General features: G+C 53.5%; 3 protein-coding genes across 3 annotated transcripts; all 3 read left to right on the top strand.

The window, feature by feature from the left end:
• Positions 1-1,347: 1,347 nt before the first annotated feature.
• AYO20_09067 (hypothetical protein) lies at positions 1,348-3,446 on the top strand (the record flags this gene model as incomplete). The annotated part of the gene is made up of 2 exons (XM_022647339.1): positions 1,348-2,937; positions 3,012-3,446. 2 exons carry the CDS (start codon positions 1,348-1,350, stop codon positions 3,444-3,446), a joined length of 2,025 nt encoding a protein of 674 aa, XP_022496703.1.
• Positions 3,447-5,399: 1,953 nt separating this feature from the next.
• AYO20_09066 (hypothetical protein) lies at positions 5,400-12,870 on the top strand (the record flags this gene model as incomplete). Its single annotated transcript, XM_022647338.1, has 14 exons — positions 5,400-5,625; positions 5,690-5,913; positions 5,967-6,006; positions 6,066-6,097; positions 6,155-6,504; positions 6,582-7,052; positions 7,169-7,440; positions 10,716-10,860; positions 10,951-11,032; positions 11,099-11,216; positions 11,294-11,945; positions 12,032-12,214; positions 12,301-12,532; positions 12,649-12,870. The coding sequence occupies 14 exons, from the start codon at positions 5,400-5,402 to the stop codon at positions 12,868-12,870; spliced, it is 3,249 nt and encodes a 1,082-aa protein (XP_022496702.1).
• A 1,435-nt stretch (positions 12,871-14,305) lies between these two features.
• AYO20_09065 (hypothetical protein) lies at positions 14,306-15,541 on the top strand (the record flags this gene model as incomplete). Its single annotated transcript, XM_022647337.1, has 1 exon — positions 14,306-15,541. One exon carries the CDS (start codon positions 14,306-14,308, stop codon positions 15,539-15,541), a length of 1,236 nt encoding a protein of 411 aa, XP_022496701.1.
• Between the last annotated feature and the right edge of the window lie 183 nt (positions 15,542-15,724).

Genomic DNA, 15,724 nt, shown 5'->3' with positions numbered 1-15,724 from the left:
TGAGTAGCCATTTTTACAGTGGGGCAACCATTTGTTTCCTCGTCTTCATCGCGGCGGCTAAAATGACTACGGAATCTAGGCGAATGCAACATGGAGCACGGGCCTAATCTTCCACGGAGGGCATATGGTACAAGAGTTTGCATCCGCCGTCTTCACAAAGATTTCGGAACCCTCCCTCGGAAGTGGTCGTGTAAGCTTTCCACATCCTTGGAGAGAGACACGAATTATAGCGCAAAGTATCCAAAGACTACGAGGACTGATCACGACGACTTGAAACGGAGCCGAAGTTGAGTCTGGTCACATGACACATGAGTTGAGGGCGGCATGCCGCTGAATACGTACTCGGCGAATCTTGACCTCTCTATGATCTCTGAGCGTTCCTACAACCAATTATGGAGATACCGGGGGAAAATTTCAAGCTGTACGTAGCATATTCTGAAATAATATCGTAATGCAATGAAACCCATGTCTAGTACATGTGGCAAGTGATTACCCGGAATCCTACCCAGCAGAAAACTTAGACAAGCATGAGCAGCCGCTGCGGAGCCATGCCTTGTTGCGCGGGACAAGTTCGTTGAATGAAAAGAAGAGTAAGAAATTAGGCGTAGGCCAGCGCAGCCTAAGACGGGCCTTTGTGACGTTATCCGCCTTGGACAAAAGTTCTATCTGGTCAAGCTTAGGCGGGCCAACCTCCAACTTACAAGGAAGATTTCGTCCAAGATTCCGAGAGAGTGCAGTTATGCGGAATGCCAAGGCTCTTGGTGGAGCGGAAGCCTTGGCGATCGTCACGGCCTTGGCGAAAGTTGTCCTCCTCCAGATTTGTCTGACGCAAACGGGAAGTAGAAGTCTGTACACTTTGCCAGGAACCAGGCTTCTTGTTCTCACATTTCTTGTCGAGATGTTGCCAAGTGTGCGTTTGGATCGTGAAGATCAGGGACCTCGGCACGCTTGACCGACTCGACGGGTTCTTCTGATGGAGAAATCAAATCACTATGCTGCACAACTTCGCGACCTCCAGACACGCAGTCTGCTGCGGTGGATCCGTGGCGCCATACCTTCTAGACAAGGTATGTATATGCCACCAAGCGCCTTCGAGAGGTCTTGGACAACGACATCGATTGCTTGGCAACCTCATAGTCCAGGTCACGCAATTCGATCCGTCAATTTCACCCATTGTCGTTCGTCACCAGAACCGGATCTCCTTCCCACCCTCGTGGATATGCGTGGGATGGTCCGCTTTCTTTACTGCGATCGGGTACGAGGGTATATATAGGAGGTGGACACCCTAAAAATGCCAGGGTGCTTCGCGCATCAGTTCTACTGCCGACAAGTGACGTTCCATCTACCATGGTGTTCGTCCGATACCTCAAGAAGGCCGCCGATATCTTCGCCCCTCCGCCCCAGAAGTCGGAGGATGGGCGAGACCAATGGCCCTCGCGGACGGCCTTCCTGCTAGCCTCCATGGGCGGTTGCGCAGGGCAGGGAAACCTGTTGCGGTATCCGTCCGTGGTGTACAACAACTACGGCTTGCAATGGTTCATCCCGTATCTAATGGCCGTCTTTATTGTGGCTATCCCCGCGCTTATCCTTGAGATCTCCATCGGCCAGGCCTACCGAGGAGGCAGCGTGATCGCGTTCAACAACATCAACCGGCGCCTGAAGGGTGTTGGTGTCGGGCCAATCTTTGTCAGCTTCATCGTGGTTCACTACTTCACCGTGAACCTGGCCTGGATTATGAGCTATTTCCGCCACTCTTTCACGAGTCCGTTACCCTGGGAAGGGCGGATCGAGGAATTCTACATGGGAGATGTCGTCAATAATGTTGATCCTATCCTTGGCAGTCTTAGCAACGGCAACGACAACGTGGTCGCGTACACGGATTACCCGGGCATCGGTCTGATCGGAGAGACCGTAGGGTGGAGTGCCTTTATCTGGTTCCTGGTCTGGATTTCCATCTTTCGCGGAGTAGGTCTGACTGGTCGAGTTGTCTACTTCACCATGGGTCTGCCGATCATCACCACCATCATCTTTGTTGGTCGGTCATTATCTCTCGACAACGCTGGCGCCGGGGTTCGACTGCTCTGGGCGACCTGGCGGGGCGGACAACTCGGGTCTGGCACCATCTGGCAGACCGCCGTCGGACAAGTCTTTTTCTCGACCGGGGTAGGCTTCGGCTACTTCACCTCGTACGCCTCCTACAACGCAAAACATTCCAATGCTGTGATGGACGCCTTCCTCATCTGCGGTAGCAACGTCTTGTTCGAAAATTTCGCCGCGCTGGCCATCTTTGGCATTGTCGGTTACATGCGTCTGTGGCCGGAAGATGGTGTCAGACTGGGAGCCTTCGTCGTGGGCTTTCTCACACTGCCCGAGGCTGTCATTCAGATGCCTGGAGCGAATTTCTGGGCCGTGCTACTCTTTTTCACTCTGGTGGTTCTCGGGTTTTCGTCGGCATTTGTCATGCTTGACGCCGTGGCTACCATGCTTGTCGATGCCGGCATCCAGTTCTCCCGTCCAGTCATCGTCACGGCACTCACTTTGTTGTCGTTTCTCCTGTGTCTGCCGTATTGCACCGAGTTCGGCTACTACCTTCTCGACGGTATCGATCGTTGGATCAACAATGTGGCCCTGATCTTTGTGGTCTGGTCCGAGGTGGTGAGTGCCACGACTGTCTACCGCTGGTCGGACGTGGTTAGCCAGACGGGCATGCCTGCCCTCATCACATACAACGTGGGATATTTCGGTGGACAAATTGTCGGGGTTGCAGTCGCACATGGTGCAGAAAATCCAGCTGCCGGAGCTGGTGCAGGTTTTGGACTGTATGTCTTGATGACAACGATCTCGGTCATTATTTCAGCAACTCCAACTGTGAGGGCGCCGCGTTTCTGGGGTCGAAATGTATATTCGAGCCGGCTATGGTACCTCGCGTTCTACTCGGTAAGATACTCTCAAAAACGCTGACACTGTGCCTGGTTTTCTTCTGTTGCAGCAAGCTTACCGTTGATGTGTAGGGAAACCAACTGCGACGAGATCTCAATGTCATCGTCGGTCACGGGAAGAACTGGAATATCCCCGCCGCGTTCCCCATACTGTTGCGATATGTCAGCGGTCCGATCTTAGCCATTGTCTTCAGCTTCGCTTACCCGGAATTTCACACCTTGCGGTACGACCCGTTGATGATTTCAGGCTTCATCCTCGCACATCTATGCATGCTTGCAATTCTCCTCGGTCTGTTTTTCCCACGCTGGTATGACGCTTTGATCCCGATGCACCGTCGGCAGGAGGGAACGGAACCGACCGTGGTCAACGAGGTCAAGGGTGAAGTGGTTGCACGTGCAATCAACGACCCGGGCATTAACGATATCGAGATTGCATTTGAGGGATCGAGTTCGCAGGAAGAGATATCCCGGAACGGACATGTTGATAACGAGATCCGCGAGAAATAGACTGGAGTTGGACATGTCGACAGAAGAATGAAATAGACGCTTTGACTGCACACTGCGACGGTCTACAATTATAATGACGCTGTGAGGGTACTGCTTTGCGCCTGCGTCTGTTGATGCTTCGGGTTCCTTACAATACCGTCGCCCACGTCAGGACGTGTCGCACTTATTGTAGCGGGGGCAGGGCGAATGCCCTCGGAGTTTGGCCTTCCCCACGATTTCCGAGAATGGATGTCACGGTCTGGGGAACTTGCCCCTTTCGCTAAATAGATGGGTCTGGACTTGATGCGTGAGAACAGAACAATGAACCTCGCCTGCAAGGTCGCGTATCTTGACCCAGTGTCACATCTTTACATCTTGGGCTTGGCCAAGCACATTTTCATGCACGTCTCCAACTACTGCCCCGTCGCCTGCTCTCCGCCTTAGCAGGGCTCCCTTGCCGATGAGCCAGACTGTTCCTCCGATACCGCCTCTGTCTCGGTGTATAAGCATAGGTTGGCCCCTCTTAGCCTTCTTCAAACGACTACCTGCCTACAACTAGAGCTACGGTAACGGCTCGAGGATAGCGGGGCTTCTCACAACAAGTGGGGAAAGCACAGTGAGCCCTCGATCATGGCTTCGGTTCCCTTCTACATTCTGGTGCACTGGGTATACTTGTACAGGACATCCCTCGAACTCGTTGATCTAGGAAGGCAACGTATCGGCAAGACTGTGGTGCGACTCATACAGCAAGGACCATTCCAGAGGCACCGTACAAGGCTCTTCAGCTGCAGCTCTTGTCTAACATCATCCTCTGTGTCGGGTATGTTCCTGCTAAGAACAAACCAGCCGTCCCAATGCTCTGGTACCGATGATCCCAACGAACTGGTCCGGCAGGACGAACCCCGGAATGCCCTACGATGAGCCCCAGTGGATATGGATGCCGACTACTTGATCAGGTCATATATAAGCTGCCAGGACCACAAGTGTAGTCCCGAGAATAGTCTCCATGTGAGCCCTGACTAACAATCCACTATAAGTGCAATAAGAGTCGCTAACTATTTCTGCGATAGTCAAGGGCTCTAAATAGCCGGAGGAGCCAGTAAAAAGCAAGCTTTAGGTTGTGGTAGTCTAACTAAAAGTCTCTAGTGCGGAAGACTCTCATTCCGACCAATGGAAATAGTGTAATCTCAATGTGGACCCACAACGATTCGTATAGTCGAGACGACCTCTGCAACTATAGTCTCAAGAGACTTAGTCTGGTAAGCACTATCCTGCATAGTTCTGGCATCGCTGTTTGAAAAACCGAAGATACTATGCGCATCTCGCACCCTGTAAAATGTTCCTCCTGTTAGAAATGCCGACAGACTAACATGATACCCGAGGTTAAGTGAAGGATCGTCTGACTGCCTACGAGAACCGCACGAGGGTGTGTGTGCCCTGTGGATCTTTATAGGCAGCTTTCTGAGTTGTATGATGCTGACTCTCCACGTCTCCCCCAGCGTGGAGAGAGTGGCTCTCCAACCCTCCATTCCCCAAATTTTGTCACATCAAATTTCCCCACAAACTCAGAGTTTCTCGGACTTGGTTATCACGGAACCCATTTCCCAGACATGGTGTCAACATGCTTCATCTTCCTTGGTTCAACACAACAGCGACCCATAATACCGAGGCGACCAGGCTGGACGCCGTCGCTGCCGATTGTCGGATTCTCACCGCCTATGGTGCCGTGTTCTCCAACACCATGGTGCCCTACAGAGCAGCGAGCACCCTCTCTCTCCAAGTACATCACCAGTGATGACCCTAGTTCGACCCCAAGATGGCATCCACTTTCGCCTCGTGGCTGCATCGTGGTTGGACTTGCATGAGGAATATAAACCCCTGGTGACGGACATGGCATGTTCCTCTGTGCCCTTTTTCGGTCCCAATCTGTTGGATCTGACTTGATCGTCCCAAGGTCTGTTTCGTTTCTTCAACATGGGCTTGTTCAGGCATGACGCGGGAGACGTGGTTGACGCCTCGCACTCCGCAAAGGCCAACACGTACAACTTCTCCGTCGTCTTCTTCAGCGCGCTGGGTTCCTTTACGTATGGGTACAACTCGTCCATCATTGGCTCCGTCTTTGGTCTGCCCGCGTTCTGGGACTATTTTGACCTTTCTCTCACGGGGCCCAACGCCAACAAGGGAAATGATATGATAGGCGGTACGTGGCAAGCAAGGGGTTCACTGGCGGTTTTTTTTTGTATATGCCTGACAATGAGAACTAGCTGCCAATGGTCTATTCGCCGGGGGTGGCATTATCGGTGCTCTCATCGTCAACTGGATTCTCAACAAACTCGGCCGTTGCAGATCTATTCAGATCGTCTGCGCCATCTGCGTTATCTCGGCTGCGATTCAAGGCGGGGCGGCTCATATTGCCATGTTTCTCGTTGGGCGTTTCCTCAATGGCGTTGGTGTTGGCATGATCCAAGTCACAGTGCCTGCATACATGGTCAGTCGATTCGTGTGAATTGAAAGGTGCCACTGTACTGACAAGCGCTATAGTCGGAGCTATCACCTGCAAAACAAAGAGGTCGAATGACAGGTAATCAACCCTCGTGACAGTAATCTCCCTTTGAGCTGGGTTCTGACAACTTACCCAAGGTTCACACGGCGTTCTGGTCGTCTGCGGCTACGTGAGTTTACATCTGTAACCCTTTCGCCACAGATTGTAGCTCTAACCAATCTTTCAGGGAGCCGCCGCATTTACCGGTCTGGGCTGTTATTTCGCAGCGCCCCAAGTCCAGTGGCGTCTATGTCTCAGTCTGCAGATTGTCGCGCCCCTGGTCCTCCTCATCGGCTCGCCGTGGCTGCCTGAATCGCCTCGATGGCTCATTTCCAAGAACCGGGAGCTCCAAGCGCTCGAGATCCTCCAAAAACTGCACTCGCGACCAAACGATCCCGCCGGGCTGGCGGCCAAGGAAGAGTTCTACCAGATCTCGAAGCAGATCGAGCTGGAGAACGCGACGGGTGTGCACGGGATCTGGGGCATGCTCCAGCGCGCCTCGTATCGCAAGCGGATATACTCGGGTCTCCTGGTGCAGTATGTTTTCGATCCCCCTCTCCCCTTCCTCCCCTTATTTTTGTATATCCTCTGTCCTAACCAACGCTCTCGTGCAGATGCGCTGCTCAGTCGACTGGCGTCTTGGTGATCAACAACTATCAAGTGCTGCTGTACAACAATCTCGGTCTGTACGGATGGCTCCCGCTGCTCCTGTACGCCATCTACACGTCGTGGGCCGCGTTCATGAACTGGATCAACGCCATGCTGCTTGACCGCCTGGGCCGGATCCCTATCATCACCTTCGGCCTGAGCGGCTGCATCTGCATGATGATCATCGAGACGGCCATGGTGGCCACGTACGCGGGGACCGACAACAAGGGCGGCAACGCCGCGGGGGTCTTGTTCCTGTTCCTCTTCGTCACGTTCTACGGCGGCAGCCAAGACGCCAGCAGCTACGTGTACTGCAGCGAGATCTTCCCGACTGGTGTGCGCGCCCACGGACTGGGCACCTCGATCGCCGGGCTCTTCGCCTCGACGCTGCTGTACACCGAGGTCGCGCCGACCGCGTTCGCCGACATTGGATGGAAGTGAGTGTTATCCTTTTGGCTCTTCCTCTGAGTCATGTTCTCTCTATTACGCTCCTTTCTTTCCGCCCATTGCGATTGCGGTTGTGTGAATGTGCTTGCTGACTGGTATACGCTAGATACTACCTCGTCTTCATCCTCGTGCCGGCAGCCTGCCTTCCGTTCCTGTGGCGCCTCCCCGAGACGAACGGCCTCTCGCTCGAAGAGATTGCCGCAAAGTTCGGCGACGAGGTTGCCGTCGACCTGTCCCATCTCGACGAGGAGCGACGGCGGGCGCTCGACGAGCGTCTGTTGGCAGTCGGGGTCAATATCGGCAGCACGCCTTCGAGTGAGAACGAGGCTGAGGGTAAAGTGACCGTCGTGGCTGACCATCAAGAGGCGGTCTTGAAAGGTGAATGATGGATGAGATGTTGGCATCTACAAGGGGGTAGAAGACACCACTGTAGCATCACTGTTATTACAGTAGATGCGATTGTTCAGCTCAGTAGAATATGTGGTAGATCGTTTGGATCCAGACTATCTAGCCTCCTCACTCGCGTCTCTGTCTCTGCCGTCCTCTTGAATTTGTGCTGCATATATTCTCCGGCCAGTGACCAATCCATTGACGCCCTACACACATTCTCTCCGTAGGTATAGTGTCGGTTTCCGTCTGTGGTCTCGCATAGGTGAACAACGTTGCATGTCCCAGAGGGTCTGTGTCTAGATCGGGGCATCATTGAAGATTGGATCCCTGCAACATCATCCGTTAGGGTAGACAAACAGTCAGTCAATCAGGGAGGCTGCTTTGACATGTACATGCGTGTGTGCGTATATGTAGGATCCTGCATGAAGGTATGGACTGATGACTTCGAAATAGGACGCCAGCAGCGTAATATATAGTCGCTCGACCGATCCTGCAGCGTATCATCGACCTCGGGGCACTCTCAAACAAGAGTAACGGAGCAATATAACTGATAAGGACGACGGACGTACAATACCCTGGAGGTCTGCCTACCTTGCATTCTCGCAGAGCATTCTTCACGTTTTTTTGGTATTGCACGGCCTTCCAGAGAAGCGGCTAAGGAGCAATTTCTTCTCGCGGCTTCAACTGTTGGCTTGGGAACGGTGTGGGGAGCTGCCACCCGAGCAGCCTGTGGTAGTCCGGACAACCGAATTGAGAGAGGTTCTGCTGCGTCGTGCATAGCCTTCAACAGAGATGGAGGTAATAAGTCCAAGGCATGATGGCTAGCGACGGCCAACATTCTGGACAGGTTTCGCATAGACAGGATATTTGAAGGTGGGATTTTGACCTGGGGCAGCAATGCCTTCCTCTCAGCTCTTCTGGGAAAGTCCACACACTCTCCTCTCTTCACGTGTCTCTGGAGTGCTCGGACGATGGATAGCATCGTGTAATCATAAAAGAGTCAGGGCGCAACAGGGGAGGCTAGGGAACGAGATGATTGCGACTTCCATTGTTCAGCCTCATCGGCATATACCATAACACGGTCTTTGTGCAACGAAGACACTATGACGGAAATAGATCTGGTCTCTCTTGCATATAACAGTCTCGGCGTATCCGAGAAGTAGTGTCCAATTCCAGACCTTCGGCAGTAAGGGCTACGCGCAAGTAAAGCCCTGTGCACGAGTAGGAACACATCCAAAGTGGCTTATCTAAAGGCGAACCAGAACAGTCCAAGGGATCATTTAGACGTCGAAAGCGGATCCGGCGCCTAAATGTTTCTCGTTTGTTTTTTCCTTTTTCCCTCTGAACTGTGCCCAACTCGTACTTGGCTCCTGGTCGTAGATAGGTGCGAGGTAGAAGCAAACAATTCTTGGCTGGTCTAGCACATCAGCCCTGTGATCTCGGTACTTGATCAAAGTACCGGACCGGGAAGGGGTCGACATGTTTTGGGTAATATACTAAACGAGTCCAGTGCGATGAAGGCTGTGATTAACTGCCGGGACCTTCCCTCAAGATCCATGGAGCCCTCGGATAGAGAACCTTCAAGTGTGCAGTTTTGAAATTTTACCTTTTGGCCAAGGGGATGGTGGTCGTGGTCGTGGTGGTTGTAGTGGTTGTAGTGGTCACGATGGTGTCAGCGTCGGCAACTCTCCTTGTCGCTAATCAAAACAGAAAATTACAGAGGCAGAGAGCAAGAGCCTCGCCGGTCCCGGTTGGAGCCCTGGGATCAACACCATCTCTGCATCTTGAATGGGCGTGAGTGGTCACAAGGTCCGGGGAGAATGCCCATTGTTCGCTTCTACTACTACTTTGTCCATGATTGTCTTTGACACGTGTCGACTACAAGCACTAGGGTAATGCGAGGCTGCCCCAGGAAATGCGGTACAGGCTCCAAAACTCGGGGTAGGAGAAGGGGGAAGTGGGAAAATGGCGACGAGGGACGGAGAGGGTATAGGTAGTCTTTGTCCCCTTTGCGAGAGGTCTTTAGTATTATTATTGTGGCTGTTGTCACTGGCAAAGGAGGATGAAGAGGAGAAGAGCTTCTTCACCCACCACCACCTCCTCCTCCTCGCTGTCGTGGTGGTCCCCGGGTGCGGGACCCCCAGATTCGGACACAAACTCCACTTTGTGGCTCTTCGTTGTCCGGACTCTGGGTCACCATCACCGCCTAAAACCACAATTATTGGAGCTGTGGCTGGTCATCTCCTCCTACTCCTAACTCCCAGGTGGTCAATCAAACTGTTCCAGCTCATTCTCCTACATCGGAACTGTCAATCTCTCTCGGCTGAGAGAAACCATCGGCATTTCAATCTTTGATACAAATATACGAGGATTTCATAAGCACCCAATATTAGGGGAACCACCCAAGGGGGATGCTAGGGTGCTTCTACCGGACGCCCGCCACTTGCCAGCCTACCAGCCTCTCATACAGGACTGAGTCAGAGCTCGGCAGATCCTTAGACGAAATAAACCCGTCGATGGGGGGAGGAATCATCAAGGCGTCACTAGCATCGACTACTCGGGCCTAAACAGGGGGTGTTTGGTCATGGCTTCAGCCACTCGTCCGTCCGACTCTACTACTATTCTGTTCTGGAGCAAAGGTTCAAGCAACGGCAGTTGTACTTGATCACGCACCATAAACCCGCGATTGGTCCATCTCCCCTGGTCCCCCCCATGGGCACCGGAACAGACCCACGGCGCCTGGACTGGACACCTGGACCACCTGGACGACTCTCGGCGAACTGGGGCAATTCCGTCGACTGGTCTGCCTGCCCCATGGGGCGAGATCATTGGAGAAACGTCTATCTTGGACACCCACGCGAACGAAGCTTTCGAGCTGGGTTTCCTGCATCCTGCCAAACTCCCTTATGCACGAGGTCGAATAATAAATTGCCCAACGAGCGAGATTCAATGAGGGGCCGAGGGCTTTGGGCATATTAAGTACAAGTAGTCGCGTCAGACCACTGCATCGACATCTTCTCGACTCGACACTCGATTCTTCCCAGTCGCCCAACCAAACAAACAAACAGACAGACAGACAGTCTCTGGTTCCCTTGGGTCCTCTGGACGGACAGAAATCGGTTGTTAAACAAGACAAGATCATCACCTCCCCGAGTGGTTCAACCTCTTTGGTGGTCGCAGCCCTGCAACAATGGGTCTCGGAGTCCTGGAAGGCAAGCACGCTTTTTCTATTCCACGGTCGGCGGCGAACTGACATCAACCAGACAGGAAGCTGGACCACGTCCCCGGCACGGTCCTGCTGAACGATGAAGCCGCCCACTCGGAAGACATCACCTCAGGGCTCAAGCACGGAAAGGGTTCTGATGCTCATATCGTGCTGTCGCCTCAACCCAGCGAAGACCCCAATGAGTAAGTTGCGCGTGCCTGGTACCTCATACTTCGCATAGATCGTCCGTTCCTCCTCACATGGAGAATGGAGCTGATTCGCTACATGTACAGTCCCTTGAACTGGCCACTATGGAAGAAGGAAGTCATCATCGCCATCCTCTGCTTCGGCTCGATGCTTAACGCGGGCACCAATGTAAGCGAACAAGAGAGCGACGACGCGGTGAAGCCAATGGTTTCTGAACTTTGTGGTGTCGCTTAGGGCCCTTTCCTCAATGCGTCGTATTTCGAAATGTCTCAGGAGCTCAACACGGATATAACGACGGTCGTCTTGGTTTCTGGTTACAATCTTTTGGCTGCAGGATGTATTGGACCATTCGGTACGTGGACTTCTAGAGGATGTCCCCCGGGTGAGAAAGACTGTCGAAACTAACGTGGGCGCCTCTCTTGTCTCTAGTCTCGGCTTTCAGTCGCAAATATGGTAAAAGACCGGTCTTTCTCGTGTCGACGCTCTTCGATATTGTCGGAACGGCCATCGGCGAGGCCAAAATCTCCTACAAATATCTGCTGGCCGCGCGCATCGTCCAAGGGTTTTCGACATCCGCCTTCGAGTCCCTGATCGTGTCCGCCGTGGGTGACATGTACTTTGTGCACCAGCGAGGTCTCCGCATATCCATCATCAACTTCATCCTCAACTCGGCCTCGAGTCTGGCGTCGGTCATTTGCGGGCAGGTGTTCCAGAAGCTCGGCTGGCTGTGGCTGTTCCACATGTTCCAGATCTTTTTGGTCGTGCAGTTCGTGCTCATGTTCCTCTTCTGCCCCGAGACGACGTACATCCGCGACACGCGCTACAACACCGACACCGCCGTCGACGAGAAGCTCCAGGACCTGGCCGTGATCGAGGCCACGCACAAGGAAATGGTGGGCGAGCCGGGCCAGGGCGAACGCACGGACGTGCCCAAGAAGAAGACATTTGTGCAGGAGCTGGCCGTCTGGACGGGCGTCTACTCGCACGACAATGTTCTAAAATTCTTGTTCGGGCCCTTTTTGACTCTCCTCAACCCGGCGGCCTGTTATGCCGTTATCGCGTCTGGCGTGCTCAACAGCTGGTAAGTTTTGGGCCTGATGATACCATTAAACCGCCCCTCCACGTCATGTGGAATACTCTCCTAACAAGTCTCTAACTGCTCATCAGGTATGTCGGATCCGCCATCATCCTGGCCGGCATCTTCTCCGGGCCTCCGTGGATGTTCAACGCCTCGCAGATCGGATACGTGGGATTCGGTCCGTTTATCGGCGGTTTGATTGGATCCATCATCACCGGCGTCACCAGCGACTACGTGATCAAATACCTCGGTCGCAAGAACAAGGGCGTCTAGTAAGTCCCTCATTTATCTTCCTCGCTCCTCCTCTCTCTCTCTCTGAGACAACCCGAGACTGACATGCCTGGGGGCACGATTTTAGCGAACCTGAATTCCGTCTGTGGTTCATGGCCCCGGCCGGCGTCGCGTGTGGTCTGGGGATGTTCCTGTTCGGGTATACCCTGGAGGTCGGCGCCGCGGCCGAGCTGTGCGCGTTCCTGCAGGGAGTCATGATGGTGGGCGTGTTGATTGGGATTTTCGCGACGCTGTCGTACGGTCTGGACTCGTTCCGGGAACAGAGCAACGAGATTTTTGTCATGAACATGCTGTTCAAGGTGCGTTACTACGGCAACTTTCTCTTTTCGTCCTTTTCTCCCTCCACGCTCGCTCTCTCCATATCATCTTCTTTGTACCACACGGACCTTTACTAACACTCTTCACCCCGCTACAGAACTTCATGTTCTACGGCCTCTCCAACTACGCCAACAACTGGGTCGCCGACAGCGGGCCCGAGCAGATCATGTACGTCTTTGGCGGCACCTCGATCTTCCTCTCCCTCCTGGCCATCCCCGTGTACATCTTCGGCAAGCGCCTGCGCAGCTGGTGGGCCCGGCACGACCTGTTCAAGACGTTGAAGATGGAGACGCACGGGCCCGTCAGCGAGATGGGCTAGTGTACCGTGGACAGTTTGTTCGTGCTCTGCTCATGTGGAGTGGTGCTGGGGGCGATGGTGACACCGCAATCTACCGACCGACCGACCGACTTCGAGATCGAGAGATGTCTAGATTTCTGGACATTCCGAGGTCGAGACGGTTGGGGGAGGGGTGAAACCAAGGTGCGGGTAGGGGGTTAATGTTCTACAAGTACAGTACTTTGGAGTGTTTGTGTCGAGCTAGCGTAGCATGTCCCTACAGACGTACCTACCCTGTAGGTAGACATATATCCATACAGACATACCTACGTGGCCTTGTCCCGACCCGGTCCAACGAGGTGCAGCTATCCAGGTTTCATTCCCAGAAGTTTCTAAGGGGTACCGCATATAGGTTCCAACGCCATCCTCTCTAGGATTCCATTCTCCTTTTTGCTCTCCACCTCCTTTTCACCGTTCCCGTTTTGCTCTGATCTCCTTCGCTTCGCTCAATACAGCTCCTGAATCTAGTCTGCCCATCCCAGCCCCCGAAGAGCGAGTATTCTTTCAATAGCATGTCTATAGACTATAGACTATATCTTACCTATGGGGGATATATGCGTTGTATGGTATGGTATGCCTGTACCGAGTACACAGAACGATTGGTTCTCTGCTCGGCCGAGGATGTTGCACCTCGCACCCTTTCGCATTGCGCAGGGGCTCGGTCTCGGCTTTATGCAATACATACATACGTCCATACTCGGTACAATACCTGCCGTCGCAACTAACTCGTAGGTATGCCGCCGTCACGTTAACAGCGAGTCCTGGTACCCCGGTCTAACATCTGTCCAGCTGGTCTGGGCCAGTGGTCGGTTGCAGTTCACTGAGCAACCCCCAGGGATGGTATGCACGGACATGTAACTGTAACCACAACAATCTGTAGTTTGTCTGTGCATTACGACCGAGCGACACAGCTGAATTGGCACTCAACCGATACTCAACCACCCCCCTTAAGAAGCGGGGTATACTCGGTCAACCATCACCGTGGCCATCGAGAGCGAGAGACGCACACACGCATACACACCGAGAGATCGAGGACGGGAAAGAGATACGGAGAGCGATAGAGTCACAATCGAGTCAGGACGTACTGGGTACAGGCTCGGTGCCGCAGGAGAAATGCCTGCTAGCCAGGGCATACCCGGTTGTCGTACGTTGAGTTGGGGCGCCTGACGACGACGGATGATAAGCACTCGAGGACACCTCGACAGGTATATATATATCATAAACGACACGAAAGGTCTGGCTTGAACGCAACAACACTTCTTTATCCATTGCATAGTTCAAAGAGCTTCACCTCGCACGAATATCTCAAATTACAAACAGAAGAAGAAGTCTACGACGACAACGACGAAAGAGCAAGCCGCAATATACCTACGCAGTTGACACTTTGACACAACCTCTCTCTCTCCATAACTTCAACATGTCGACCCCCGAAGTGGCCATCATCGGCGCGGGCCTGGCGGGCCTCACGTTGGCTCTGGCTCTGCATGACCAAGGCATCAAGGCCACAATCTACGAGTCTAGACCAGCGCCCCTCAACATCGGCGGCGCAGTCATGCTATCCCCCAACGCCCTAAAGGTCTTGGATGCCCTGGGCTTGTACCAGGATGTCCGTGGCCGGGGCTACAACTTTGAACTTCTCAAGGTGGTGACAGTCGACGGTGACCTCGTCGAGACCTACGAGTTTGGCGGCAAGGAGAAATACGGCTACCAAGCGAATCGATGCTATCGCCACGAGCTCATCGACGTGATATTGTCCAAGGTCGAGTCGCTGGGTATCCCCGTGGTGTTTGGTCGAAAGTACACTCACATCGTCGAGGAGACCGACCATCACATTGTCTGGGAGTCGGCTGATGGCACACAATCCACCGCGTCCATCCTCGTCGGAGCTGACGGGATCCATTCGTCTGTTCGAAAATACCTCTATCCAGACGTGGAGCCAAAGTTCATCGGAATGGCAGGCATCACCTCAGCCGTCCCCGCGAGTCAAGTCACCTACCCCTACGGAAAGATTGACCAACCCCTCACCATCACCGCTGAAGGCAAAGGTGCATTCGTGATTGCGCCTCAGAAACCGGACGCCTCGGAAATGTTCTTCGGGAGACAGAAGCGCATTGACGAGCTGAGCCGAGAAGGATGGGACAAGTTCCTTGCAGACAAAGAAGGCTTGGTCAAGTTCCTGCAGGAGGGCGCCGAAGCATTTGGCGAGGTTGCCGTCACTGCCACGGCAAAGATCCCGCATGACAAGATCAACGTTTGGCCCTTCTATGTCATCCCGCCCCTGGACAGGTGGGCTTCCCAGAAGCGTAGGGTTGTGATTCTGGGTGATGCCGCCCATGCCATCCCACCCAGTGCCGGGCAGGGAATCAATCAGGCTTTCGAAGATGTATACATGTTCTCGCTTCTCCTGGCGGGGGCTCAGTCGGGCGGTGTCAATTTCGAGGATGCCTTGACGTTCTGGCAGGGGTTCCGTCAAGACAGGATCAACAAGATCTTGGAGCTGAACAAGCAGATTGACTTGAGGAGGATGCCGAAGAGTTCTCGCCCTGCCGATCTGGTGGATGAAGTCGTGCAGAAGGAGTTTGACTTGCGCTGGCTGTATGAGCCGGACTTTAAGGCGGAAGTGGAAAACTGGATCCGAAGCGCTAAGAGTTAGAGATCACAGAGACTCCCCCCACGAGATGGCTAGACAGGTGTAGCTGAGGGATATGGAGATAGCTGTGAGGGCAGGCTGCTGGAATGTGTGCAGAGCAGGAGGAGAGAGGATGGTCTATGCAGAGGCAAAAAAGCCATTGGCTATGAATTCATGATTTTCAAATGACACACAAATCTCTCTCTT

The sequence above is a fragment of the Fonsecaea nubica genome, assembly GCF_001646965.1.
Source record: "Fonsecaea nubica strain CBS 269.64 chromosome Unknown Scaff79, whole genome shotgun sequence".
Classification (NCBI taxonomy): domain Eukaryota; kingdom Fungi; phylum Ascomycota; class Eurotiomycetes; order Chaetothyriales; family Herpotrichiellaceae; genus Fonsecaea; species Fonsecaea nubica.
This window is presented reverse-complemented; position numbering and strand designations above follow the sequence as displayed.